This window comes from Hypomesus nipponensis, chromosome 8, assembly GCF_054491055.1.
Source record: "Hypomesus nipponensis isolate SF chromosome 8, ASM5449105v1, whole genome shotgun sequence".
Classification (NCBI taxonomy): domain Eukaryota; kingdom Metazoa; phylum Chordata; class Actinopteri; order Osmeriformes; family Osmeridae; genus Hypomesus; species Hypomesus nipponensis.
This window is the reverse complement of record NC_140368.1, coordinates 4,212,501-4,240,140: the sequence shown is the minus strand read 5'-3', so window position 1 is coordinate 4,240,140 and position 27,640 is coordinate 4,212,501. Positions and strand designations below refer to the sequence as shown.

General features: G+C 48.0%; 1 protein-coding gene across 2 annotated transcripts in view; it reads right to left on the bottom strand.

The window, feature by feature from the left end:
* Positions 1–26,665, bottom strand: part of kcnb2b (potassium voltage-gated channel subfamily B member 2b) — a 70,167-nt gene extending 43,502 nt beyond the window's left edge. For both annotated transcript variants that reach the window (XM_084703219.1, XM_084703220.1), the window contains exon 1: positions 26,081–26,665. In XM_084703219.1, coding sequence (XP_084559345.1) covers positions 26,081–26,665 — 585 coding nt within the window. The remainder of the gene's footprint in view (positions 1–26,080) is intronic.
* Positions 26,666–27,640: the final 975 nt, after the last annotated feature.

The following is a 27,640-nucleotide window of genomic DNA, read 5'->3' as shown; positions in this document are numbered from 1 at the left end:
TACAAGATTTCCTATAAAAGAGACAATCACCTACCTCGTTACGCTAGGGTGAGTGGACGGCCGCAAGGGCTCCTGGGATTGCTCCCTCATAGCTCCCATCTCTCCATGAAACCTCTCAGATGTGATGGGGCGTCACCTAACCGTGTTCGATGACGGGGTAGCTCATTCTGCAGCACTCTGCTGCCTAATTACTCTCATCTGTCCTCCTCTCTCCCAGACAGAGGGGTGAGGACCTGGCTACGAGCCTGGGAAAGGGCACCTCTCCTCAGCAGAGCACAGCCACCTAAAGCCAAAGGGCCTGGTTCAAATCCTTCCTCACTGTATCCTTCACTTGTTCCTTTGGTTAAGGGATCATTCATGAGAGGTAAGTGAGAGGGTTAGATAAGGGCGAGGCTTTTATTCTTTCTTGTTTGTTTCTAAGAAGATCAGTGAATATAGTGTATCCTTAGTCTGTCCTGTCTTTGTTAGTAATCCCACAATCAGAGTAAGCAGGGACATCTGCCATCTCATTCCTTCCCCCCCCCCCTCTCTCTCTCTCTCTCTCTCTCTCTCTCTCTCTCTCTCTCTCTCTCTCTCTCTCTCTCTGTCAGGCAGAACGACAGCCGTCCTCTCACACCCACCACCGCCGCCCATCAATCACAACATCGCCTGGCATTATGGGTATTACGGTGTCATCCGAAAGAAGGGAAAAAGCCATCGCTCACACAACGACACAGGTGTCTCTGTCAAACCAACCAGGGACAGAAAGAGGGAGTGAGCTACAGGAGAGAGGGAGGAAAAAGAGATCAAAAGAGGAGAAGAAGCCAACACGTGCGCTCATACCAGACCTCCATCCATCAGAGGGCTGGCCTGCGTGCCCCGGGTGACAGATGAAAGAGGGAAAGGATGGGTTTCTGGGAGGAAGAAAAGATGGGAGGAAGGGGAAGGAATCTCCATAGCCTTAGACCAACACCCCCTTCCTTAACACACCCTGTCCCTTGAGACCATTCTTAATGGATGAGATCATTGTATCGCACATGTGACACCATCACGCCCGTTTATGTGCTCTCATTTCCTCATCCGGTGCTTTCAGCTCACTGTGAGCCTGCCTGACTGCCCCTCAACCGGCCAAAGTAATTGGTGTTGGTTATTGATCAAAATTAATCACAGGTGGCGGGGCACTGGAGTGTCTTTTTCCAAGCTGACACCTTCTACAGAGAGAGAGAGAGAGAGAGAGAGAGAGAGAGAGAGAGAGAGAGAGAGAGAGAGAGAGAGAGAGAGAGAGAGAGAGACAGAGAGAGAGAGAGAGAGAGAGAGAGAGAGAGAGAGAGAGAGAGAGAGAGAGAGAGAGAGACAGAGAGAGAGAGAGAGAGACAGAGAGAGAGACAGAGAGAGAGACAGAGAGAGAGAGATGGAAGGCCACAGAGTCATTACAGCCTGGAGTCCAAACTCGTATTCATTACCTCCTAAGAGTCGGCAGTGGAAGGAGGAAGTCTCCAGCAACACAGGCTCTGCACCTGATCATGATGGATGACTAAACTGCTATCTGCTCTGAGTTCTATGCTGAACAGATGTAGTGTATTCTGAGAGACCCAACAACTCCATGTAACCAATTTCCTTTTTATTAGTCATATCTGTCCTCCGCAACAGCCCTCTCCCACGTCCTCTGTCCCCCACCAGATGGACTTCTGCAGAGCTACAGCTGAGAGGTTTCCTGTGGAGGACTTGCCATCGGATGATGGATTCCTTCATCTCTGTGCTCGACTGGTTGGGTCTGAAGCTGAAGCCCCTCAAGATGAACCTTCTAGATTGGTCTCTTATTGATGCTGTGATACATTGTGGGACTTGGGACACAAAGTCACTCCATTGTCTGCTCAAAAGAACTTTGTGTCTACATGGACTCTACGGGGACTGAGTACAGATGGTCTCTAGGCACAGAACAGGCAGTGACAGCAGACAGAGGAGAAATGAAGAGAGGGAGAGAATTAGAAAGAAAGACGGAGTTGATGGATGAGAACCGCCAAGTTTTTGCAATGATGGGAGCTCGAATGTTCCCTTGGCACGTGGTTCAGAGTGAATGTCAGGATAATGTGAAGTCCCCAGGGATGATTGAACGCGGGGATTGTGACGGAGCGTGTCGTGCCGATGGGTTTCGCGTGCATGTGTGCGTGGTAATGTGAGGGAGAACGCTGTGTTTTAATATGTGTGTGCACCCGTGTGTGTGCTTGTGCTTGTGTTTTAAATAAACGGGTATGTGTGGTTGTTTGTAAGCATATTTGTGTGTCTCAGGTCAGTTCACAGTAATATACAGTATAAAGGTATTTTCCTCCGTGATGTGAACGAAGTGAGGAATAATGTGAGGCAGACTGCTTACAGAGTAAAAATAAAAGAAGACAACAAAATATTGACTTAGATGGATGTAGGGTATCCCTGCCAGATATACGACCAGTAGGAAGAATGCTGACTCGCTAATATAACCGAGTGATAGTGCTAAAATGTTGTTCTAGAGGAACGCCCTTAACCTTACCACAAACACATAGAAGAAAGCTGATGGATTCATTTTTTTTTATGAACAGAAGTATATGTCAGTTGTCAAAGCTTAAACAAAGAGAATCTTCAGAGCCCATGGCGTCCTCCAGGCCTCCTGGTCCATTATGCTGTCATGTCATCTACAGAGTTCCTCTCATTCAGCTTCTTCACATGGTCTATGGCAGCTCACAGTTTCAGCTGCAGCTGGATAACAATACCTCATTATTCACTCAGCAGCCAAGTGACTCAGCCTGCATTTACTGTACTTTGCTGTACTCCTCTTTTCTGTAACCTCTTCATCTCTCTCTCTCTCTTTCTCTCTTTCTCTCTTTCTCTCTTCTCTCTCTCTCTCTCTCTCTCTCTCTCTCTCTCTCTCTCTCTCTCTCTCTCTCTCTCTCTCTCGCTCTCTCTCTCGCTCTTGTTCTCACTTCATCTTTCCTCTGTCTTTCCACTCATCTCCGTCCTCCCTCCCTTCCTGGTGGTTTGATACACACTTCTCTTTTGTCTTGTCCTCAGTAACTCTTGTACCAGACACTATCTCTTCTCTCTCTCTTCTCTCTCTCTTCCCTCTCTCTTCTCCCTCTCTTCCCTCTCTCTTCCCTCTCTCTTCCCTCTCTCTTCCCTCTCTCTTCTCCCTCTCTTCCCTCTCTCTTCTCCCTCTCTTCCCTCTCTCTTCCCTCTCTCTTCTCCCTCTCTTCCCTCTCTCTTCACTCTCTCTTCCCTCTCTCTTCCCTCTCTCTTCCCCCTCTCTTCCCTCTCTCGTCCCTCTCTCTTCCCTCTCTCGTCCCTCTCTCTTCTCTCTCTCTTCCCTCTCTCTTCTCCCTCTCTTCACTCTCTCTTCCCCCTCTCTTCCCTCTCTCGTCCCTCTCTCTTCTCTCTCATTCCTCTCTCTTCCCAATCTCTTCACTCTCTCTTTCCCCTCTCTTCCCTTTCTCTCAGTCTTTCTGTAACATGTTCGGAGTTCATTAACTCATTGCCTCTGGCCATGTCCGCCTGCTGTATTAGCCAAATAAGAGGTGTGCGTGTGTGTAACTGTGTCTGTGTGTGTGTGCTGCCCCAGCCTCCTGGCAGGTACAGTGCTACTATACTGCAGACACATAAATACATCGCAGTAGGAAGGCCCTCATGGGAGCCCTCCATGCATCTAAAACACACTTTACCTCCAGCTGGATATATTTAGACCAACTCTGTTTAGTTCATTTATCTTCCCCATACGTCTCTGCCATGGATTATGAATGGTTGGACAGAGACACTGAGGCAGTGAAAGAGACCAACACCAATCTTCCAAATGCCCTCGACACCAAGACTGGCAAACACCATGGCTAGTTGCAGCTGGAGCCTAAGCCCCAGGGCTTAGCGACAAGGTCGAGCAGGAAATGTGCAGGCGCCGTCATAATGTTAAACAACACTTTAAAAGGGTGATTTAACCCGAGTAAATAAACCCCCCAATGCCAGAATGGATAAAGAACACACGCGCTGGCATTTTAAAAGTCGGGCAAGTCGGAGACACCTTTGGTACAGTACACAGCTGAGAGAAAAGCGGAGACAAAAATGGAAATGTAGCCTATCCTTGCTCCCATGACTAGCACGCATAAAAGCCAGAGTCATTTAAATAAACTGACAAGGCAGACTGCAAGCCAGCCCTGCTGCCACTATGGGACTGAGGTAAAGCTCTTTGATAAGGAAATAAGCTGCTCAGAGCCCAGGAGAGTCATCCCAGTCAGCTGGTTTCAGCTGGGAGCAGAGAGCGCTGCCACAGCAGAGCTAGCTAGGTGGGCCTGTCAATGCTTGGGAGAACCAGATCAAAAGGCCTCCTCTTCTCTTTGTCTCTCTCTGTCCCGCTCTCTCCCTTCGCCTATTCAAGGTGGTTTAAAAGGTGGAGTAGGGCCACTCGCCTTTCTTTTTTTTCCTGCTAACTCTTTCCTCACTCCCTCTCTTTTAATCTCTCTCTCTCTCTCTCTCTCTCTCTCTCTCTCTCTCTCTCTCTCTCTCTCTCTCTCTCTCTCTCTCTCTCTCTCTCTCTTCTTCTCCCACGTTCGTTCCCTTGCTTGCCAGTGCTGTCACTCCCTCTCTTTCTCTCCCTTCGAGAGGTAGTAAAAAATAAGGGAACTTACATTACTTTAGACTCAAGGGCGGCTCATCCCCCTGACGCCCTTGACAGGCCTCTCTCACCTCGTCGCCCTCTTTGGCCCCTCCCTATTTCCCAGAAGCCCTTTTTTTTTTTTTTACCACAGGGCGCCTTTCATTTCACCTTCCAGCGCTTGGGATCTCACAACCTGAAAGCTATAAAGCTCTAATTGCTGTGATAGACGCACACTCCCACAGGAAGCACCTTTGCTTAAGGTCAATTCGTTATTAGGGACTGAGGGAGGAGCACCGTCACCGTGGAAGGCAGGGGGGCCACACAGGAAGAGCAGTGATGTAACTCCTTTTAACAGCACTTCTTCTCTCAGAGAAGGTTAGTTAACCAGCACCTGAGGTTAGTGCTGAGTCAGGACATGGGATAATTACCTAGAGGTATGATAACAAAACTCTTCCTGTCCAACAACATGTTCATCAGAAGCTTTGTCTCCAGGCTATGCTTGATAATGACCCTGCTAATGAGAGAAGCAGTTGGGATGGGGTGGGAATGGTGGGGGATAAAATCAGCTCACATTAAAGAGGTTAAGTGAATTTTAAACACAGGAATCCCCCTCCCCCCTCCCCCTTTCCCCTTCAGATATCCTAATGAGTGTCTACTTACTGTGACAAACCCAAACTCTCATTATGACCTCTGACATCACTGCTCTTTCTCTCACAGAGCACACTACAGACTCCAGATCCGGACAGAACATCCAAGACAATAACCTTCTGAGCAGCCCTGCTGGAATACAAAAAAAAAGAGCTCCAATCTTCTAGAACGTTCCGTTGTCCGTGGCGGCAAGCAGCTAATTTGGTAGCTTCTCTGAGTGTATGGCTGCCAGAGTCTCTTTGATTACTGGTGATGGATTGAGAGGAGCTATCGGGAATCAGAAGCTACACATATCCAGTGGAAACAGGTATTAATAATGGAGTGAGGGGAGAGATGAGAAGAGTCCACAATGTTGTCCTGCTTCATTAACAATGACAGGGTGTACCCCCGTCTCTGCGTTCTCCCCAGCTCCCTTTTCATAGCACTGCCTCACAACAACAGGTGGAAATCAATTCTGCTAAGAACAGGCACCAGGTGCAGATGCTCTTAAAGGGGATTGGAGGCAGACCAGGGAAATGGAGGAGAAGCCTATCGGAGTGAGTCCAGCCTGGGCCCAGCGCCAGTGCCACGAGGAGGACACAGCTGCAACATGTCCCTCTGTCCTTGCCAGCGCCGGAACAGGGGTGGGGGAGAGGAGGGAGGTGGCGGTGTGGGGGCAGAGCAACTTCCATCCTGTGCCCCAACCACCCCCCACCCCCGCGCCCTGACGTAGCCGATCTGCCAAGTCCTGTTTTAATGAACTACCCAGTTGCGCTGTGTAATTACTCTTTTAAGTTTCTCCAACCAGACGCTCGATGGTTGCGGATCATATATTTCCCTCCTCTTGATGCTTGCTCATTAGGCTAGGAGGTGTCCTCCCCGATGCGCGGGCACCTGGTCAGCTGCTTTGGAACACCGCGGCTACGGTTGGCCCAATGACAAGCCAGACACTGTTTATGATGTCCAAGGGGAAAAGGGACAGGGATTATAGATATATAGATTTAAACATAAACGATGAAAGTACTTAAACGTCTCCCTAAAACAGTCCGAGCCAAAATTCGGACGTATTTAACACTTGTTAAAGAACTGGACTGCGCTTGATGTTTTGCCTTTCCTGTTCCCTTACTGTGAGTCACCAGCACACCTCACCATCACATCTCACCATCACATCTCACCAGCACACCTCACCAGCACACCCCACCAGCACACCTCACCAGCACACCTCACCAGCACACCTCACCAGCACACCTCACCAGCACACCTCACCAGCACATCTCACCAGCACATCTCATCAGCACACCCCACCAGCACACCTCACCAGCACACCCCACCAGCACACCTCACCAGCACACCCCACCAGCACACCTCACCAGCACACCCCACCAGCACACCTCACCAGCACACCTCACCAGCACACCTCACCAGCACACCTCACCAGCACACCTCACCAGCACACCCCACCAGCACACCTCACCAGCACACCCCACCAGCACACCTCACCAGCACACCCCACCAGCACACCCCACCAGCACACCTCACCAGCACACCTCACCAGCACACCTCACCAGCACGCCTCACCATCACATCCCACCAGCACACCCCACCATCACACCCCACCAGCACACCTCACCAGCACGCCCCACCAGAGCGTGAAACAGCATGGGGAACGTGTTCTCTGTTGTCTTGGCAACTTCTTTCTTCCTGTTTTCTGCTTGTCTATAAATAACACTGGGGGTTTGAACTCAGAGCAAACTAAACGATGCCAGGAATCTACAGTTGTGAAAAACTGACTAAAACATGAGGATGAAAACTGTACAAAATACATAAATGGAAAGGACCCAACGGATAAAAAATACATTTAAAAGGAAAAAACGACTTGTGTGGATGTCCTAAAGTAAAAGGTATTATCTTTTTTCAGAATTAAACACTCATAGGAAAACCCTGAAACGTTGAGAGGAAGAATAAAATAATTCCAAACAGCACAGGAGACAGGCATCTCCTTAATGAAATCATGTGATCCAGCCATGAAGAGTCCTGCCCACTGTATGAACACGGCAAGTGGTTGGTTTGGCAAATGAGTTCTAGGTTTCGTGGAAACAGGCTCCTATTTGATCAAATAAACAAAACAAACCCGTCACATAATGTCATAGGGCAGGGCCACCAGCCCTTATGGTGACGTGACCTTCCTCTAAGCCTGTAAGAGTACCATCCAACCACCAGGCTGGTCTGCATTTCATTTCTTCACAACTGATCCTGGCAGGCAGGTAGGATTTAGTATAGAATTTGAACTCCATGCTGTACTTAAACCTCCCTCCCTTATGACGTGGGTGGTGACAGTAGCAACCACACACCAACGCACACACGCACATACACAACCAAGCATGCAATACACACACACACCCGCACACACACAGAAAACGGACACATTCTGATGCACGCGCACACCTCTGACAGTTTCCTCTTGGCTTCTGACCCAGACACTTGAGTGAGCGTGGTACGTGTTCATCAATCTGACTTTCTCTTTCTGCTCTCTCTACTTCTGTCCTCCTCTGTAACTGAGAAGCACAAAGCCTATTGAATTCACTCCTCTTCAAAGGGTGCTAAGGTGTCTGTTAAAGCAACACATTGTCAGTGAAATCCTTCGATGACCTGTCTGCTATTTTCTACTGTTAAGCCATTTGCAAATAACCGTGAGCAGGAACAGCAGGTGACATTTAAGCTGACGCACACTGATCAACACGGCCAGTCAGTCAGTCAGTCAAACACATAAAGACACAAACACACACACACACACACAAACACACACACACACACACAAACACACACACACACACACACAAACACCCCACACACACACACAGACCTGACAGACAGACATGCCTCTGCAGGTTTACTATCTGATTCTGAATACTGCGGGTGTATCCGTGTGTCCGATCAGGGTTGATGGTCTTCCTGTGTGTTCCCTAGAGCCTCTGGATCTCCTGGTACTGACTGTCCTCCTCAAGCTCTCACTGTGTGACACACAGTGTGTGTGTCTGTGTGTGTGTGTGTGTGTATCAGTTTACGTGTGGGTATGCATGTATGTAAGCCTCGAGTTTGTATGCTTGGGTGTCATATGGAAAACATTCAAAACAATGGTTGGCAAACACAGATGATTATGTGTGTGTGTGCAGACCAGAGGATAGTGGAGTGTTATCGTTCCCCGCGGGCACCTAGGCTTCAACCTCTTTGTGCCGAGCTCGTCTGCTCTGTGACGTCATCGGTGCTTTCCGGTGCGCTGCGTCTGTAATGGAGTCCATTTAGCTCCACACCGAGCCATTTCCGTCCAGCCTCACCCCATGAAGGACACATTAGTCTCTCTCCTCCATCCCTCCCTCTCTCTGTACCTCGCCTAGTCTCTTTCTCCTTTTATTTCTCTCCTTCTACCCCACCCCCCCACCCCCACCCCCACCCCCACCCCCACCCTTCCTCTTTCGGTTGCTCTCTGTTCTTGATACTCTAGCTTTTCGGGATGAATTTCCCACAATGCTTCTGCTCATCATCATTTTCTCTGCCCTGCCCACTCACTTCTCCCCACCCCCTTCTCTCCGTAAACATGTGCTACTTTGGAAAATGACACTCCTTTAAGGGGATCCAAGCATCCCCGTATCGCACTCGGCACACATGGACGAGGATGTGCAAGATCAAACGCTACTCATGGCAGAGTGAGCAGAAGGGATTGTACACACACACACACACACACAGGCTTGCAAAGATACACAGTGGAGTTTTTAGGACAGAGTAAACACTGTGGTTTTGGGGAGTTGTTCATGTTCTTGGAAACTCTTGGCACACGGCAGTGTGTATAAACACTACACCATCAGACACAAGTCTCTCCTCAGACTCCCTTTGAAGCTGTCTCACCTTTGACCCTCCTCTCGGCTTGTTCCAGGCAAAACTACAAACTAGCTTTTCTCTCGAAAACCCTTTCTGAACCCTGCTCACTGCTCTTCTCCACCAGAGATTATGAAGGCTGTATTGAAATGCTCTTGTTTCTCACTTTACCTTCTGTATCTATACATTTGGTTGAACTACAACGGCTTGTTCCTCTGCTCTATTACAACCAGACAACATAACTTGGTAATACACACCCACACACCTCCCTCCCCTTGCTCCAACTTTCTCTTCATTGGCGACAACAATCTCAGAGGGATACACGAGAAGTGGATTAAGTGATCAGGACAATGTTGCGACAGAGGTACACTTCGCTAGCTAGCTAGCTACGCTAACTTTGAGTGGTCCCAGTGGAAAGTGAACTGTAAATAGCCCTGTCTATGTTCATGGTAGATTAGGACCGGCACACAATCACACCACTCATTTGCTTATTTGCTTGAGTCGTCTTACAGAGTGGTGTCAGACTGGCCAGTGCGGGGTGACCTGCACTCCCGCAAGAATGCTCTGAAACTGGGCATAAAAAATGTAGGCGCTACGTGAAGTTACTAGTTGGGGCACTGGAGTGGTCACGCCATGTGAAGCCTCAGTGGGAGTGAGGGGGGGAAGAGAGAGAGAGAGAGAGAGAGAGAGAGAGAGAGAGATAGAGAGAGAGAGAGAGAGAAGGAAATAGAAAAAAGGGGAAGAGAGAGGGAGAGGGAGAGGGAGAGAGGGAGGGAGAGAAAACTATGTCAGAAAAAAGACAGCGTGAGTGGGGGTAACAAAAAATAAAGAGAAAAAAAAACCTGCAGGGATGCCTTCATTGAGTAGAAAAGGTCTATGCTTTATGACACCAATATAAAAACGGCAGGAGACCAGATATTACATCTCTACCCCACATTCCGCATTTGATACTCCACCTCCACAGTTATGAACTATCAAACAAAGTTTGAGGATCTAAAAGTACCACCACTCCTCCAATTCCTGTGTTCAGCCCTGTTATACTTTCGGCCCTGTCAGCTGAAAGCAGCGCATGATGGGAGGGGCTGTGTGTTGCTCGTGCCCAGAAGGATTTAGAGTCTCTTCCTGAGTCTGTCGGGCCCAGGGATCAACATCGTGACCTTGCCATCGAGTGGAGGCTTACGTAGTGAACCTTATCACAGCCTTACCCCCTCCCCACGCCGATACACACTGGTGTAGTGACAAGGTCCCAGTCTTCTGATAATGATGGGCTGTGTGCATGAGCTGGGCATACTACCATGTATACTGTACAGCCTTGTCAAGAAGCAACACAACCAACTGTCACTTTGAGCCTGACAGTGAAGGAATCCTTTGCTTTCTACAAGAGACAAAGGCTTTTGGTTGAAGAGCATTTGGAGTGTTTGAGGTCAGTGGCCTGAATCCTAAACTCTTAACCCAACAAGGAACAGGATCTGTGCTATCAACTTCAATCAAGTCAGAACAGTCAGGCAGCAAGAGTAGGAGGGTAGGGATGTGTACGGTCGGGAGTACAAGTGAGTCAAGCAGAGAATGAGAGAGAGGACCAAGGTCTGAACAATTGAGGGGAGTCAGGTGGCTGAGCAGTTAGGGAATCGGGCAAGTAATCAGACGGTTGCCGTATAGATTCCCGTCCATGCAAAAAAGACATTGTGTCCTTGGGCAAGGCACTTCACCCTACTTGCCTCGGGGGGAATGTCCCTGTACTTAGTGTAAGTCGCTCTGAATAAGAGCGTCTGCTAAATGACTAAATGTAAATATGAGAATCTAAAATCACCATAGCAGAGCTAGTCTGGACTTGACCATAGGTCTGGTGACAACAAAGGGAACCATGAAGGCCTGACAAACTACACTGACTCAGTCACCTCCATCGCCCACTACAATATCTCAATTTTTTTGTGGGCTTTCCCCTTCTTTTTTCACTTGCTTCTCGTTTTGTTTGTTTTTTGCCCTCATCTCTCGTCTCTGTCTGCAAAATCACTCTGTTCAAGAGAACGTTGTGGTTATCAATATTTCATAGGAAAGTAAGGTTCTAAGACTCTTTCTCTTGAAATGCCCCTCGCTGGCGGGTGTAGACATCCTTGACTGCTTTTTTTGTGAAGAATTGTGAAGAATTATTGTACCAACGTATTGTTTCAGACTCCATTACTATTTTATACAAGCTGATAGTGGAAAACGAAAGAAAAAAACGAAACTAAAAAACATTCATCAGCATTAAAGTTCTCTGACTCAGTCATAACTTCTTGATATCTCATTTTAAAAAAAGGCATTCATAATTAAAATGATTTTTTTCAACCTCAAAGTACTCCAGACATTGAACATAATCTTCTGAAGGGGATTCCGTGTACAACGCCTAGTGTAGGTTATGCAATATACTTTGCACAGTGCTGTCCATGCAATGTCCTACACAGTAGGCTACAGGGTGCTGAGTGAGCAATCTGTCGGTACACACATGATGTGGCTCTACCGAGGGGCAGGGTGCCGTGATATCATCTGGAAGAGCGTAAACACGGGCCTCTTTCCCCAGCTCCTCCTTTACCCCATAGCAGGAGCTGCTGAGGACGATCTGGAGCACAGGGGGATGCTACAGGGTCTCCAGCATCCCCCCACCCGCTACTACACCTGGACGACGACCCTTTCTGAATCCTTTGAAAACTGTTAACACAACCAAGCCAAAACAAAAAGAAAACATTTAAAAACAATTTTTTTTAATACTTCTCATCTCTGCATTCCAAACATTTCTTCTCTTCCTTTCTACCTTTCTTTAATCTCTCTTTCTGTCCGTCGGCCTCCTCTCTGTCTGCTCTCTACTCCCCCTGTCATTTCCAGGGAAGGCAATTGCTCCGGATTAACCATTGAACCCCAGTGTAATACAGTTAGTCCTGTAACCCTCTCCCTCTAAGTCTCCCCCCTCTGCCTCCACACTAGGCCAAATCCAGGGCTATCTAATTAGGCAGCCTCTGGCCCACTTAAGAACTAATCAGATACATGGAGAGCCCCGATAACTAATTAAAGATTGTCGCCGTTGACGATCACGTTATCGCTGCCATGACAACAGGGAGGGGGCAGACGAGGCAAGGGTGGTGCTGACGTTATGGGATCCAACGGGTTGTTTCTGTTACTGAGACTTGGTTACGTCAGAGCGGATTACAACACAACATCAGTCTGGTTGTGGCGGGGCAGAAGGACTGACAGGAGGCTTGGATTTGAGGGGGTACTGTACTTGGGACACAAAATTAAGATTACAGGAATTTATAGAAGATTGTCTAATAATCTCTTCCTTCAAAAACCTACCTATCTTGGTGCAATAGATATCACACTAAGATCCAAATCTATTGGGACAAAGCAAGTCTGGTTCGTTTCTATTCTGTTCCATCAAACATAATATGAAAATTATATATAAAAATATACAAATAATAGAAATACAAACTCATAGAACGAACACTAAAGTTTAGTTCCTTGAACTAAACTTCTGAATATGTCTGACTTAACAAACAGAGAAATGACAGGACGTTGTAATTCTCATCTTGAAATCTCTACTTTGTTGGCAAGTAACATACAGTAACTTGCAATGTGAACTCCAAAACAATCAGTGCATTCCTGAACAGACAGTCATTAGAATAGGTCTGCCAACTTAAAAGTTAAGTAGATAGCACTGTTATAAGCAAAGAGAGTTAGTGTGAAAGGAATGGAAAACCCCCATCCTCTTATTCATCTTTCATCTCTGTCCTTCGCGATAACGTTCCAGCAACTATACTGCCTTTATTTCTGTAAATTCCCAACAAAAAGAGTCTTTTAAAGAGCATTTCTAGAGATGAAAGTGTGACATGAGAGACCACACACAGACGCTCATACACACAAACAGACACTCTCGCATACCTAGTCATTAAAACATGGTCATCTCTTCATATGCCTCACTTCCCCAAATCCAGGTCGACCAGGCTGTTTTCAGACAGATTAAGAGCTAGCGGCTCATCAAGCCTTCCATGCGAAGAAAGAGGAATAAATACATATTGAAGTCATAACATGGTCTGTACCGAGGGGATGAATCACCCGCGTTAATATCCGTGAACATAATCCGCATTAGCTTCTGCTCATTCGGAATGTATAGGTTTAAATCAGGGGGTCTAATCTCACTGGTATGTCCGAAGAACAAAACCTCTAAGATTTTAAGGGGGGGGGGGGGGGGGATTTCTCCCCAGTGATTATATTGGGGTTCTTACAGGTTCCACTCAACGCTACGTAAAGACGTTCAGTCCACGTCTGGTGGAGTGGTTGGATGCCAAGCACATGTGCTGTGGGTCAGGCTTTAAGTGGGCACTAAGCTTGTTTTTAATGCTGGGCGTATATGCAGTTTAAGATGACTTTACAGCCACATTAATGCAGCGTAAAAGGAGCTTTAGTGTGATTAAGTTACTAGCACCCTCTTTACAGGTTGTCCATTCAGACAACTTAGGAGGGCCAGAAGTTCAAGGCCCTCTAACGTGATGAAGACCATGCAGCGCTACCTTCATGTCAGTCATCCATCAGCAGAAGTTGTGTTATTTAGTTCTCAATACTATTTATTAGACTGGCACTGAAGTGGATGACCACATTGGCCTTTAGATACTGTCATGCTACTTAGAGGAGATTTATGGTGAGACAGGTACACTTAGAAAATCTTTACCAGGAACAGCGCCAACAACAATGGCTAATACCAGTACATCAGGCCCCAGAGGGGACATGGGTGGGCTGAGGGGGGGGGGGGGGGTGTTGGGAAAGGCTGCCAGTGGTTCTGGGCTGCACCTTATGGTAGAGCACATGGCAAATTAAGTGAAACGTTTGATGGAAAAGCCCATAAATGTTCATTACGCTTGTCGGCTGGAGAGGCAGAGAGGTTTTGGAAACAGAGAGGAAGAGAGAGGAGAGAGAGAGGAAGAGAGAGGAAGAGAGAGGAGAGAGAGGAAGAGAGAGGAGAGAGAGGAAGAGAGAGGAGAGAGAGGAAGAGAGAGGAAGAGAGAGGAGAGAGAGGAAGAGAGAGGAGAGAGAGGAAGAGAGAGGAGAGAGAGGAGGAGAGAGGAAGAGAGAGGAAGAGAGAGGAGAGAGAGGAAGAGAGAGGAGAGAGAGGAAGAGAGAGGAAGAGAGAGGAAGAGAGAGGAAGAGAGAGGAAGAGAGAGGAAGAGAGATGAAGAGAGAGGAGACCAGAGCGTGGGCACACGAGCAGGGAGGGAGGCAGGCCAAGAGAAGAAAGAATGCACAAGCCAGAACAAGAGCAGAAAGGAAAGGCAGAGAGAAACGGCATCAGGTCATCAAGAACGGCGAGGGAAAATCGGAGAAGATAAATAGTGTCAGGGTGAGAAATGGAGAGTAAGGAGAGAAGCAGAGTCCTCAGGCTGGAGTGAGAGGTTAGACACCTCCAGGTTCCCTCTGTGATGCACCTGTGTTTGCTGCAGTGGACCTGCTCTCCCCTGCCTCCAGTCAATCACAAGGAGACAGGTGTGCTTTTTACCACAGCAGTCGATATCTGAGAGTCACCCATCGATCTTGACCAAGCACTCCCTCCAAATGTCGACATCCAAATGGCCCAATCCCCTGTGATCTCCCCTGACTGACTGATGAGGGACGGAGGGTGTTCCTTAGCTAACAGTCTTGAGAAGAAAAGAGAAAATAAATTATCAGTCAGGGGCGTAGGCTGCCTGTCTGTGAAAGAGGACGTGAACTGGAAAGAAGAACAGAGGAGAGTAGGAGAAGGGTTTGGTGTTCACTCTGTTTCAACAGCCATTAGGCAGGTACTGAGTCCACCTGGAAGTTACCCTCGCATGGGCTCGTTCCCCTTTCCTCTGTCACCCTGCCACCTCCTTCTGAGAGACAACACGTCTGAACTGTGAAGTGAGACAGACGCTAATCCCATCCCTGTTCAGGCGAGCGAGTGGACGACCAGTGGAGCAGTCCAGTGCTCCGGCCTTGACACAGGTCACATGGTCTGCACCCCCGTGTTTGTCCCTGCTCAACCCATCCATGACCGGGCCCTTGTCTCCTGCCTCCCACACAGCCTAACTAAGCTGATTACAGACACAGTGAGGAGCCTGGAGGCCCAGCCAATACCTCCCCAGTCACCCTAGAGGATTGGGAGGATCATGGCAGCCCTGCAGAGTGGACTCAGGGGTCTACTATGGAGACTCAGGGCTGATTATCAGAATAATGTGTGCTGCGGTCAAAATCAGCTGGAACACAAGTCTGTCGTTCCTTCACCTTTAAAAATCAAGTCAAAGGGGAAACAAGGGAAGAAACTGTTCTCTGCTTTGTAAACGTGGAGTCTTTACAGTCACTCAGTCACTCAGTCACTCATTCACTCATTCACGCAGCCCGAGTGAGACTCACGCTGCACAGAGTGTGAAGGAGAGACAATGATGTCCTGTGTCATTTCCTGGGGCACGCAGGGACGGCAAACAGCTGGCAGCCCAACCCCTGGTGAAGCTCACAGCATGTAGAGAGAGACGGAGAGGGAAAGAGAAGAGATGACAGATGAGAGAGGGAGCAGCAGGAGAGGGGGAGAAGTTCACAAGGTGGAAAAAAGGTGATAAAAACGAGGGAGGGAGGCCAAAGATAGAAGGAGGCAGGAATGGATAGAGAGGACCCATATGTACTGCAGGCATGTTATTGTCACCCTCTAGCTAAAACTACTGCTAACTAGACTACAGACTGCTCATGTCCACTGCGGTGTTATCTGTCTCTCTCCTCTTAAATTTCCCCTGGGATCCTTTAGTGTCTCATGTTAATTAACCTCCTCCCCTCACACCGGAGCCCTAGGCCAGGCCTGCGCTCTTGACTTTGGTTACTGTTCTGTGGAGGAAAGCACTCAAAGGTTGGGGGGCTGCGGGGGTGGGGGGTTGGGGGGTTGGGGGGTTGGGGGGGGCTGGGGGGGTGGGGGGTCGGGGAATGGGGGGTTGGGGGGCTGGGGGCGTGGGGGGTCGGGGGGCTGGGGGGTGGGGGGTCGGGGGCTGGGGGGATAGGGGCGTGGGGGGTCGGGGGGCTGGGGTGGTGGGGGGCTGGGGGGCTGCGGGCGTGGGGGACTGGGGGGTGGGGGGCTGTGTGGGGATAATAGTGGGTGATCTGATCACTCTTTTTCTCTTTCAAAGACACCAGGTGTGTTGGCTGCAGAGGTCACCGGAAACCAGTGGCAAGAAGTGTTTGCATGTATGTGTGTGTGTTTGTGTGTGCATGCATGTGCTCTGCGCTGTTCCTGTGAGTCATCCACAGCACCTCCCTGCAGGTTCCTCTCAGCTGTGATTACGAAGCCGTGATTATAAAACCCATATCCTCATTTTGAGCTAAATCGGCCTCATTTTCATCCAATCACAGGGACCATCAAAATGTAATGAAATATGAAAACGTGGTTGCTTTGTAAAAGAGAATGCCAGACCTTCGCCGCCCCGCCCCTGCGCTTCCCAATCCAGTCCTCCACCCTGGCCTCGTTCAAGCGGCCATGTGTGCTGTGAAGAAAACCCTCTCTTCTGAGGACGGTCATGACTTCCTTTTCACTCGCGTCTCCACGGAGCACACTCCGCAAAAAGGCACACACGGGGAGTCAGGTGGCTGAGCGGTTAGGGAATTGGGCTGGTAATCAGAAGGTTGCCGGTTCGATTCCCTGGCCGGCCCTTCACCTTACTTGCCTCAGGGGGGAATGTCCCCGTACTTACTGTAAGTCACTCTAGATAAGAGCGTCTGCTAAATGACTAAATGTAAATGTACACTGCCCCCGTCACAGTGTCAAGTAGTGCTTCGTCCGCTGAGGGCAAGACTCGACGACTCCAATGTGAGAGTATCTCAGCGTTCTCAACACAAACGGAACGCCCGGGAAGGACGCAGGACGCCGAAGACACCGTCCCTAATCACTCTCCGTTCCCTTGGCGCAGAGCCGCACGAGAGACGACAGAGAAGGCTGCATCACTGTTAGGAGAAGGTTCAAGTGTGTTTCTCTCTCCATTTGCATCAGGGCTGACGGTGGGGGTGAGGAACCAGCTGGTCTCGCTCTCACAGCCTGCCTGGAGATGAATAGCACTGGGTAAGATAAGTCATCATGGTACAACACCATCTCCATGGAAACTATGCAAACACGGCATTTCCGCGGAAACGAGATAAATGAACTTGATTTCTTATTTGTTTTCCACCCCCGGCTCCTGACCTCCTCAAGACTGACTTGCACCAAATCGGTCCATGGAGAAGAAAAATGACCAGTTTTTTTCATTGTTGGTATAAACACGTATGGATTTTCTAGGAGACTATTTGTCAATGTGTCTGTGTTTTCACGTCGTTAATGTGACTCTCTCGGGCCACCATGTCTTGTTGAACTTTGAGCTGCAAACTCCGTGGCCTGCGCCGCCTCTTTCAGGAAGTGTTAATGGAGGAAGAGAGTTGGTGCACCTGAAGGAGCACAGCAGCGGCGTGGAGCTGAATCACAAACATGATTGACCGTGAGCCAAATATAGCTGCCAAACAGTGCCCATACACTTCCTGTGTCACAGGCTGGGAGATGTACAACGTCAATTTAATCCTTTACCTCGAGCAACTGAAGACATGAGAATAAAAAGAGCAGGGGGGGGGGTCCAAGGAGAGGAAAGATGAAAAAGGAATGATAAAGGGAGATTCAGATGAATGCAAAGTCATAGATAGGGTGGGTGATGTAGAGTGAAAAGGGGAATGGCAAAGTTGAGAGAGGTATACACATACAAAGAAAAAGAAGAAGATGGAGAGATGCAGAGTGTGACTATAACAGTGTTGTGGCAGCCTAGGAAAACCTTCCTGGGTCAGCAGTCATTGAAGGCTGTCAGATAGAAAGCTGTGTATATGTGTGTGTTTGTATGTGAGTGTGTGCGTGCGTGAAGGCAGGGTAAGATAGAGAGGGGATTTGAGTGTGATTGAAAGTATGTGAGACAAAGATAGAAGGACAAAGAGAGAGAGAGAGAGAGAGAGAGAGAGAGAGAGAGAGAGAGAGAGAGAGAGAGAGAGAGAGAGAGAGAGAGTGTGAGAGAGAGAGAGAGAGAGAGAGAGAGAGTATAAATGTGTGCTTGTTTGTCGGAGTGAGGGAGTAAGCTAGTGAGAGAGAGACAGAGAGAATGAAATAGAGTGTGTGAGTGTGTGTGCATGTCTGCTGGGATAGTGTGTGTGTGAGGGGGGTTTAGTGAAGCATGTAATGGAGACCTGGTGTTCACAGTGTTAAGAATGATGACTCTCTACCACCCACCCACACCCCTTCCCTTCCCCTCTCTTCGTAACAGAGGATGGCTAGGATGAGGGAAGAGAGGAGGGAGCGGAGGCAATGCTTGTGTTATATAAAATCCCCCAAAACTGTATTTTTGCAGAAGTTTTTGGCACACTGTTGGATTTGAAATCATTCCAAATGCATTATTTGCAATCATTCGAAACGGCTTAAGGAAAGTGTGCCTCAAATTCCATCTTGTTGCAGCTCTGTCACGGCTCAAACTCATTCAGGCCTCCTCCTCCTCCTCTCCACCCATCAACTCCCTCTCCTGTCAAAACCCCTCTGAGTCCCCTAAATGGCGAGGATAACCAAATCAGCATTAGCCACGCCTTGTGATTCCCGCCTGCAATGTCTACTACCCCTGCGTCAGACTGTGTGAGGTCCAGCACCACATATCCCCAGGCCTGGCCAGTAGTGTCGGGACATCAGGGCCATGGAGCTGCACTCGGGCTGGACCTCCTAGGCATGCAAGGCTCCATGGGAGATGGAGAAGCAGAATAGAACTGAGCGTGGCAAAGAGACAGGGAGGAGAGAGGAGAGAGTTAGAGGAGACAGGGAGGAGAGAGGAGAGAGTTAGAGGAGACAGGGAGGAGAGAGGAGAGAGTTAGAGGAGACAGGGAGGAGAGAGTTAGAGGAGACAGGGAGGAGAGAGTAAAAGGCTTCCCAGCCTTCCATTTTCCAAACCCACAGTTCAATGGGTATTTGAGAATTAACCAGAAACGCGCAAGAGGCATTTTTTTTCTTTTTTCTGAAAGGTCAATTTCTCAGGGTCATCCGCTCAAACAGTTCTCTAATGTGTTGCCTTCCAGAACTTTGTCTTGCCTGACGATGGGAACGTGACCCTGGGGTGATGCTATGAGACATCACCTTAGTGTGATCAATAGTGTCTGCCTGTCCTAACTCCGGCTCCATGGAGAAGTGACCCTGAGCTACCTGTGCTTTAAACCGCAAATGAGATCTATTCAGCCTTAAGCCCAGGGGATAATCTAACCTCCACCATTCATAGCGCAATTTTCATCTACTGTACATTAAAAAAGGTTTCAGCTGATTAAACAGTGTAGTCATTTGTATTTCTATTCCTGTCCAGACTCTCCACCCCTGCTCTGCTCATCACAACAAAAGACTCTATGAAAATTATATGAGGTCTTAAAAGTTGGTCATTTCCAAAACTAAATCTCTCTGAAAGTCATTTGAAGTAAAGTGCCGACAATACAATATTCACTCGCGGACCACAGCGTAATGCTGACAGCGTGACCAGGAAGTGCACTAACAATATAGATAAACCTATAATCTGCATCCCCCTAATGTTTCCATGATGCCTGTCATATAACTGGCCTGATAGTGAGGGACACATAACCACAACAAGGACCAGGTCTAACTTTAAATAAATAATCCCATCCGCTGTGATAAAGATATGGCCAGCGTCAGGGGAGAGGAGGGTGGGAGGGTGGGAGGGTGGGAGAGGGAGAGGGAGAGGGGGAGGGAGGGAGGGAGGGAGGGAGGGAGGGAGGGAGGGAGGGAGGGAGGGAGGGAGGGAGGGAGGGAGGGAGGGAGGGAGGGAGGGAGGGAGGGAGGGAGGGAGGGAGGGAGGGAGGGAGGGAGGGAGGGAGGGAGGGAGGGAGGGAGGGAGGGAGGGAGGGAGGGAGGGAGGGAGGGAGGGAGGGAGGGAGGGAGGGAGGGAGGGTGTCTCCTGCTGGTAGGGAACATCCAGCTGACAGAAGCTCCAGTGAGGCCAGTGCAAGGCTGTAAGAACTCATGGCACTCATAATCTAGCAGGTTCTCTCTTATCTGATTATCAATGCAGGGTTAAAGAGGATTTGGGAGCTGCTGCCTAAATGCAAGGCTGTGCTGATTAGGTGGCCCGGTGGAAAGGGTTACGCAAGCCAGGACCTGAAGGAGGAGAGAGCTGTACTCTACCTAAATGACTAGCTGGCCTGGTGTAATACCGGATAAAGACACTAAGGCACTAGATCTAATATACAGGGAGGCCTAGGCTTTTGTGGGGTATATAGGGTTTGTCTCATTCGTAAACTTCCTAACAATTATTATAAAAGCGGTTGAATGAGACCTGGGGGGGTTTTTTACCACGTTTTTGGGAGTTTGTGGGAGAGCATGGGTTTAGGAAAGAATACATCTCAGAAAAAAAGACTAGTAATACATGATAACAGAACCACAAACACAGTCAAATCCCCGTTCAGGAAAAAATAAAATATCCTGGCCAGAGTGGTACAGACAGCCAGGGCTTTCATGACATAAGCAAAAGTGAAGTAGCTAAGAATCCATTTGTGCAACAAGCTGAAAGGCTTCTCTCAAAAATGCCGATGCCTATCGATCGTCCTTCTAAGGACGGACCACATTTCATGCAGAGATGAAAGGATAGTAATGAAAGTCGGGTACACCTGCTTCATGGGGCAGACTTAAATAGAGAGAGAGAGAGAGAGAGAGAGAGAGAGAGAGAGAGAGAGAGAGAGAGAGAGAGAGAGAGAGAGAGAGAGAGAGAGAGAGAGAGGCATTGACTTGCTGACTGAAGCCCTTTCTCTCTCTCTCTCTCTCTCTAATACAGGACCACACACAAGCACACTCACCCATCAACACAATGAGAGCCTTTTACGCCATCCAGACATGTAAAAAAAAAACAGTCAGCATACAGTCCTGAAGATGACACATCCATCCAATTGTTCAAACATTCATGTATTCAGACTGATTAGATATTACAAGACAGTGTGTGCAGGAGAGACCCTGTGATGCTTGTTGTAGTGCACAGACACTGCTACACCAGACACGATCATCTATCAGGAGCCCACAGACTTTGACTGCTTCCCTTCTCTAGGCCTGAAGCGTGGGAGGGCAAAATAGCAGCAGTGACTGTGGCTGTGCCCAAGCCTTGGCATACCCACTTAGAGCAGCTTATTAGATAAAGAGGAGAGTAATGGTTCGGATCCACATTAAGACCAAATACAGATCTGGACATTGCTCATGTGTGGAGAAAAGAAAACGCTACTTGAAATGTCTGGGAGGAGAGCCATTGATCTCTCTGAAAGCTTCTGAATTGCTCAGATGGGTTCGTAGGGGTCCAAATGAGAAAAGAGACCAATAAACTGAAACTTCTTGATGAATAACACAACTTCTGAGAATTCCAACTCTAACATGCTCGCCATGGCTTTTGTACAGTGTGTAAACTTTCTCAAATAAATTGCTGTTACAGACGATCCACCAGAGCACTAGGTAAGTATCGATGCTGCGAGTCATAATATGAATTTACAACGTGGGAAACATGGTCCTAACTCAGGTAGGTTCATTCTGAGCCTCCCACTAAATCACCAATGGGTGGGTACAAGGTGATGCCAGGATATTTACGGCCCGTTTTTCGAACATCATTCATTTTCCAAAAGCACACATAAATAAACACTAAAAACGGTGTCTCATCAAAAAAAATTCTCTTCTCAGACAAATAATCCTATCGTTCAGGTCAGATAGACACGTATGCATAAACCAACAGGCTATTACACAGTAACACAATCACAGGTTCATCAATAAATCCTCGAATTAATAGCTTTAAACAAGTGTGTGATGTCTGCAGTGTGCTGGATGCTAAAAGAGGTGTATCTATGATATTAAATGAAGTGGACAAGGTCCAACCGCTGAAAACAATCCCATAAATGTAGGACGTTGCTTGCTGTTGAAGTGCATGTGTCATGTTTACAGCCACTGGCATGACTCATCCTGAGAGCGCTGGTGCATTGCTCCCTGTCTGGGGCAACATGGGTCTCAAGGTTCATTTCTGCAATCCCGGTTGGCACGGATACGTATGGAACAGCAGACAAGAGACATCCTGCAGAGGACACCTTGTAAGAACCCAAGGCAAGCATCTGAGATTTAGATGATGATGTAGCCGTTTGTCTTGTATCATTTAGCTGGACATGATATTGTGTTGTCCAAGCTGTGGTTAAGCTATTGGAGTCTCAGACAGATCCCGCCGCGAGGGGCAGGTTTTAATTTTCTGGAGGGAGACGCTTCCCAGCTGTTCAGCAATATCCCTTTAACCCTTGAGCCAACCAACTCACTTAATACAAGTCCAGTGCCTTTGCAATTTCACAACATAAAGCTCGATTAGATTTCACTGTAAAGCTGCCAGTTTTTTTTTTTTTTATGACATCTGTGAAGAGGAGACTTTTGTTGTTTGGACTACGCTGACGTAAAAATACACTATTTATGTTTGTATTTTCAGTCTGAAGTACTGAGATTAGTTTTTGTTTGTTCTTGTGTCTGAGAGACTCAGGACACAAGGCTTGTAAGGACATGCACCTCCTACTCATAAGTTCACCTATGTCAGACAGCATTGCACCTTCTGAACATACCTCAGATTGATGCTATATCACAAGAGAGACTATTTATAGGTCTGTGTACTGCTCTCTCTCACCAGGTAGAACAGCAAGCCCCAATCCTAACCCCTCTCTCATTATCTCTCTCTCTCTCTCTCTCTCTCTCTCTCTCTCTCTCTCTCTCTCTCTCTCTCTCTCTCTCTCTCTCTCTCTCTCTCTCTCTCTCTCTCTGCCTCTGCCTCTGTCTCCCTCCATAAACAGTGAGGCAGCACTACAGCTGAGTACCATACTGAAGCTCAGTGGGGACCCTGCATTAGAGAATATCCTTCCTCTTTTGACCATGACATTCATTATTCAACAGATAGGTTTGCAAAGACCAGGGCATGCTGAGGCATCACTAAAATGTGCTGTCTCTCAATCCTTCTGTCTCCCTCTCTCTTTTCTCTTCATATTTTACGGATAGGCACCCTGTCCAGGACCCCTCTCTATCCCTTTCTTCATCCATATGTTAATTGCAACCCCTCAACTTGTTTTGATCTATTCTTATTCCAGTCCTTGTTTCTGTCCGATACTATCCCTACACACTTTCTGAGTTGTTATTGATATTGTTGATGCTTGTAATACTAGCTTCATTGGCTGTAAATATCGGACCTCACATACTAAACCTTTGTGTACGTGGTGAGAGTTGGCGCAAATAAGTATGCAAAGGGATATGATATCCACAATCCCTCTGAGCAACCTAACACCACAGTGGGAACAGAGAGGAGGAAAGGGAGAGAGAACGAAAGAAAGTGAGAGAGACAGAGAGAGAGAGAGAGACAGATAGAGAGAGAGAGAGAGAGAGAGAGAGAGAGAGAGAGAGAGAGAGAGAGAGAGAGAGAGAGAGAGAGAGAGAGAGAGAGAGAGAGAGAGAGAGAGAGAGAGAGGAGAGAGAGAGAGAGAGAGAGAGAGAGAGAGAGAGAGAGAGAGAGAGAGAGAGAGAGAGAGAGAGAGAGAGAGAGAGAGAGAGAGAGAGAGAGAGAGAGAGAGAGAGAGAGAGAGAGAGAGAGAGAGAGAGAGAGAGAGAGAGAGAGAGAGAGAGAAGACAGAGGAAGAAAGAAAGAGAAAGAAAGACAGAGTTTGTGATGAATTTGAAAAAAGGTTGGGATTACATCATAAAGTAGAAAGCACTGGGGTGTGTAAGCGACGAGTAGTGACATTCTCTTGAACTCGGGTCAGTGTCCGTACTGGTAGAAGTTTCCCCGACAACACACCGCCTGCCTGCATGCCTGGAGAACAGTTCCTTTCTAGAAGTGTTCTCAGTTGAGCCCTTAACCCTGGATATGATCACAGGCCTCAACGTTGGCCATTAGAGTCACGTTCAAGATCCCCTTCAGGAGCACTCAACAGAATGTCAATGTAATTTGATTTTCGAAGGGATTTCCCTGTGAAGTTGCATAGGCTTCCCTCAACCGTATAATGAACAGGTCAGCAACATTCAAACACCTCTGGACAGGAGATCAATTGCTGATTTAAATCACGGTAAATATCACCGGCATCATGGCATATTAAATGACTCTCCAAATGCCAGAGGAGGTGTCCTTAAAGGAAGACCTGGCTGACACGTATCCTTATCTGATTCATGTGAAATACATCTTCTCTGGTTGGATGTGAATGCTTTCCCTGAGCTAAGGTGGATCCTCGCAAGAAGCAAATTACCATTTCATTTAGAAAATGCTGTCTGACCGTGCAGAGCTTATCAAGGCATAACTGAGACAGTGAAGGAAGAGGGAGCACAGTGGAAGTGACAGTCTATGTGCTGTGAGCCTGTGCTCCGGTGAGCCTGTGTGCCAGTTTGATGCATAGTGCAGGCAGTGTCATTACCATCTTTCTGCTGTTTTCCCTCCAAAGGCCTGCGTCATAAATAAGACCAGAGGCTCCGGGGGGCTGAAATCAAATCGCACGTGATTCCCAACCTGTCCCAGCTATGGGAAAGCCTCCATCGCAAGACAGATGACGTCGCTTTGGGGGGGGGGGGGGGGGGAACGGGGGGTGGGGATGGGGTGACCAGACCACAATGATGTGGCTCCCATGCCCCTCGAACGCAGTGGTCGTCAACTGTCCTCAGATAGCACAAGTCATTCTTCCCTTCCTGGTTGAGGGCAAGCCTTGCGTCTGTCCCCCGTCTCCCAGCAGGACAATGTGTTTATGACCCCTCTCCCTCAGACGTGAAATACGAGCCCAAGTTCAGAGATGGAAGCAGTACTGGGAAGACACCGTAAATTACCCGTGATTGGATTTCACCAAAGCCAGCCTGCCTAATGGATCACTGGGATGCAGGGGGCAAACAAGAGGAACCCAGGCTGTAGACCCAACTCGACGTGGGCCAGCTGGTTACCACGGTTACCGTGGTATTATTGCATCGTGGCGATAACCAAACCCATGGGGGATACCCAAAGCCAGCAGAGTCACCTTGTGAGAGGGGAACAAAGCGTTGGGAAAACACTGAAAGGTTCCTGTGATGATGAAGCCTACATCACTCACATCACTAACAATGCTTAAAGCCCCGCAGAGAACACAAGACCAGCGCTTGTATGGAAAAGAACAGTATGAGTTTAGAAGAAGGTTCTCTTCTATGTTTCTGACTTGGGTCTACCTGTCTGCCATCTCTTGCCAGTGTATTGACTGTCAGAGAGAAGAGGAGGATTCCAGACAAAGACAGAAGCTTCACCCTTCACTCACTGACACAGACTGACATGTTCTGTTGTAGAGATACAGCCTGTCAAATGTCAGAGCGTGACTTGCCCCTGCGTAACATCTTCCATAACTCTACACAGTAGATTCAAACACTGGAACTGGTGTACTGAACACTGCCTCACTGCCCTGGTTGTAACTTTTTGTCAGTTCCGACACCTTCCCCCTCTACGTAAAGCTCTCCTCTCTCATTTATCTATGTCTACTCTCTGAGTCCACTGCACCCAATATGCTTGCTGCTCCTTGTTGAGATATACATCAGAGCTGACATTTCAACCTGTACTTCTTTACTTCTCCCCTCTTTTTTCCCACTGCTAGAGCCAACAATCCCACAGAGACCCATGTTGTCTGCTGTATCTAACTCAACTTTTACCACTGCTGCCTGGGAGAGGAATGAAAAACTGAAAGAATGCCTTAAAAATACCTGATGTGAATATATTATCGATCCATTCAGCCTTCACACAACCACTACCATCTTGTGTTTTTGTTTTGTCATGAATAGAACAAGTCTAATGTTTTCACATGGGTCTGCTGTTCATGGAAACAGAGACGGGGGGGGGGGGGGGGGGGGGGTGCTGTTAGTGTAAGGATGAAACACTGCTGACAGAAAATACAGACTTGTCTTTTTTTGGTTTGTCGCACATCTCGCCTCCCACTTACCTTTGCAGCCACGGAGGAGCCGGGTTTTTCCAGGAGATCCCACAGTTTCTTCCTCTTGTCTGGGCAGCAGGTGTTATCAAACTCCGTCTCTCCCTCCCTCTCCCTCAGCGTCTCTGCTTCTCTCCTCAGCTCCTCGTTCATCTGCTCCTTCTTCTGGTGGTAGCGCGCCTGGCAGCACGACTCCAGGTAGATCTCGTCGATGCCCCAGTAGTCCAGCTCCTGGCCGAACGACAACGCGCACATCTCCTCCATCATGTGCAGCTTGCCCGTGCGGTAGAAGTTGAGGATGGAGGTGAAGGCTCCAGGGTGGCGGTCGAAGAAGTACTCGTTCTCGTTCAGGCTGTAGTCGTCGCACACTTCCATCAGGGACTCGTGGGTGTTGCAGTCCCGGAGCTTGCCCAGGCGTGTTCTGGGGAGGCGGTCCAGGGTCCGCCACAGCACCTCGTGGTTCAACCCTCCCACGTTGATACGGACCCTTCGCGAGTGGGCTTTGGTGCGGATGATGTCGATAGGCTCTGGGGGGAGGGAAGGGCTGATCCGTGGGGCGATGGGCTTGGGCCCTCCTGGTCCAACCTTCTCAGCCATAGTGTGGTGGAGAACAGGGGGACAGGGAAAAAGCTCACCCGAGAAGATTTGAAATGAAACTAAAAGAAGAAAATAGAAAAATGCTAAAATAACCTAATTATGTTGGATCCTCCTTAGATGAGTCCCTCCATAGCTGAAAAGAGAGAAGAGAGATTTGTTTTTTTTAGATGAAGCTGAGACCTTGTGGAGAACACTTGATCAGGTTTTGTACTAATATCAACAAGGAATATGATATCACTCTCAGCACAGTTAATGCAGTGCACTTCACAGATACATGCAGAACATTTGTGCTTAGCTGACAGATGTACCTGTTACCACTATTATTCTGATTCAAGAACATCATGAGATTAACCACTCATTTAGAAAGCTGTGAAACAAAGTAATATCAATTTGTATTTTGCAACATTAGTTTGGTCCTGACCAAAAATACTGATAAAAATCTGCAACGTAGTTGGCCGACCGCCTTTCGGCATTTTCCCCTGAAACAGGACGTTGCTAATGGTAGCTTATTTATTTAGTAAATTCCATCTACAGGGAAGCTCATTTTATGTTTTACCATATTTCGAGCTTGGTTCACGTAATGTTAAAGAAGCAGTTTATCTTTTTCAATTTCTTTTTCCATTCAGAGTGCATTTACCTACAGTTTACACTTGTATTATCTCGCTGCCACATCCAATCTAAATCGATATCGTTCTCTTCTAGCTGGTCAAGGTTAGGGTTCGAAGACGCTATTATGGCTATTAAGCTGGCCAAATGGATATGGGACCTAATTTCCAATAACTTTCGTCCACTCAGTTAAAACCATGGTTTGATATTCCATCATCTCCTTTCAAAAATTGTCAAATGGCATTTTTGTTCAATTGATTTTCAATTAGGCTATTCATGCAAACAGGCTACCTTCCTGAGCGTGTTGCTTAAGATGCAACAGTTTCCTATTATATCGCAGTTCCTTAAAATGTGTCATATCTGCTGCCT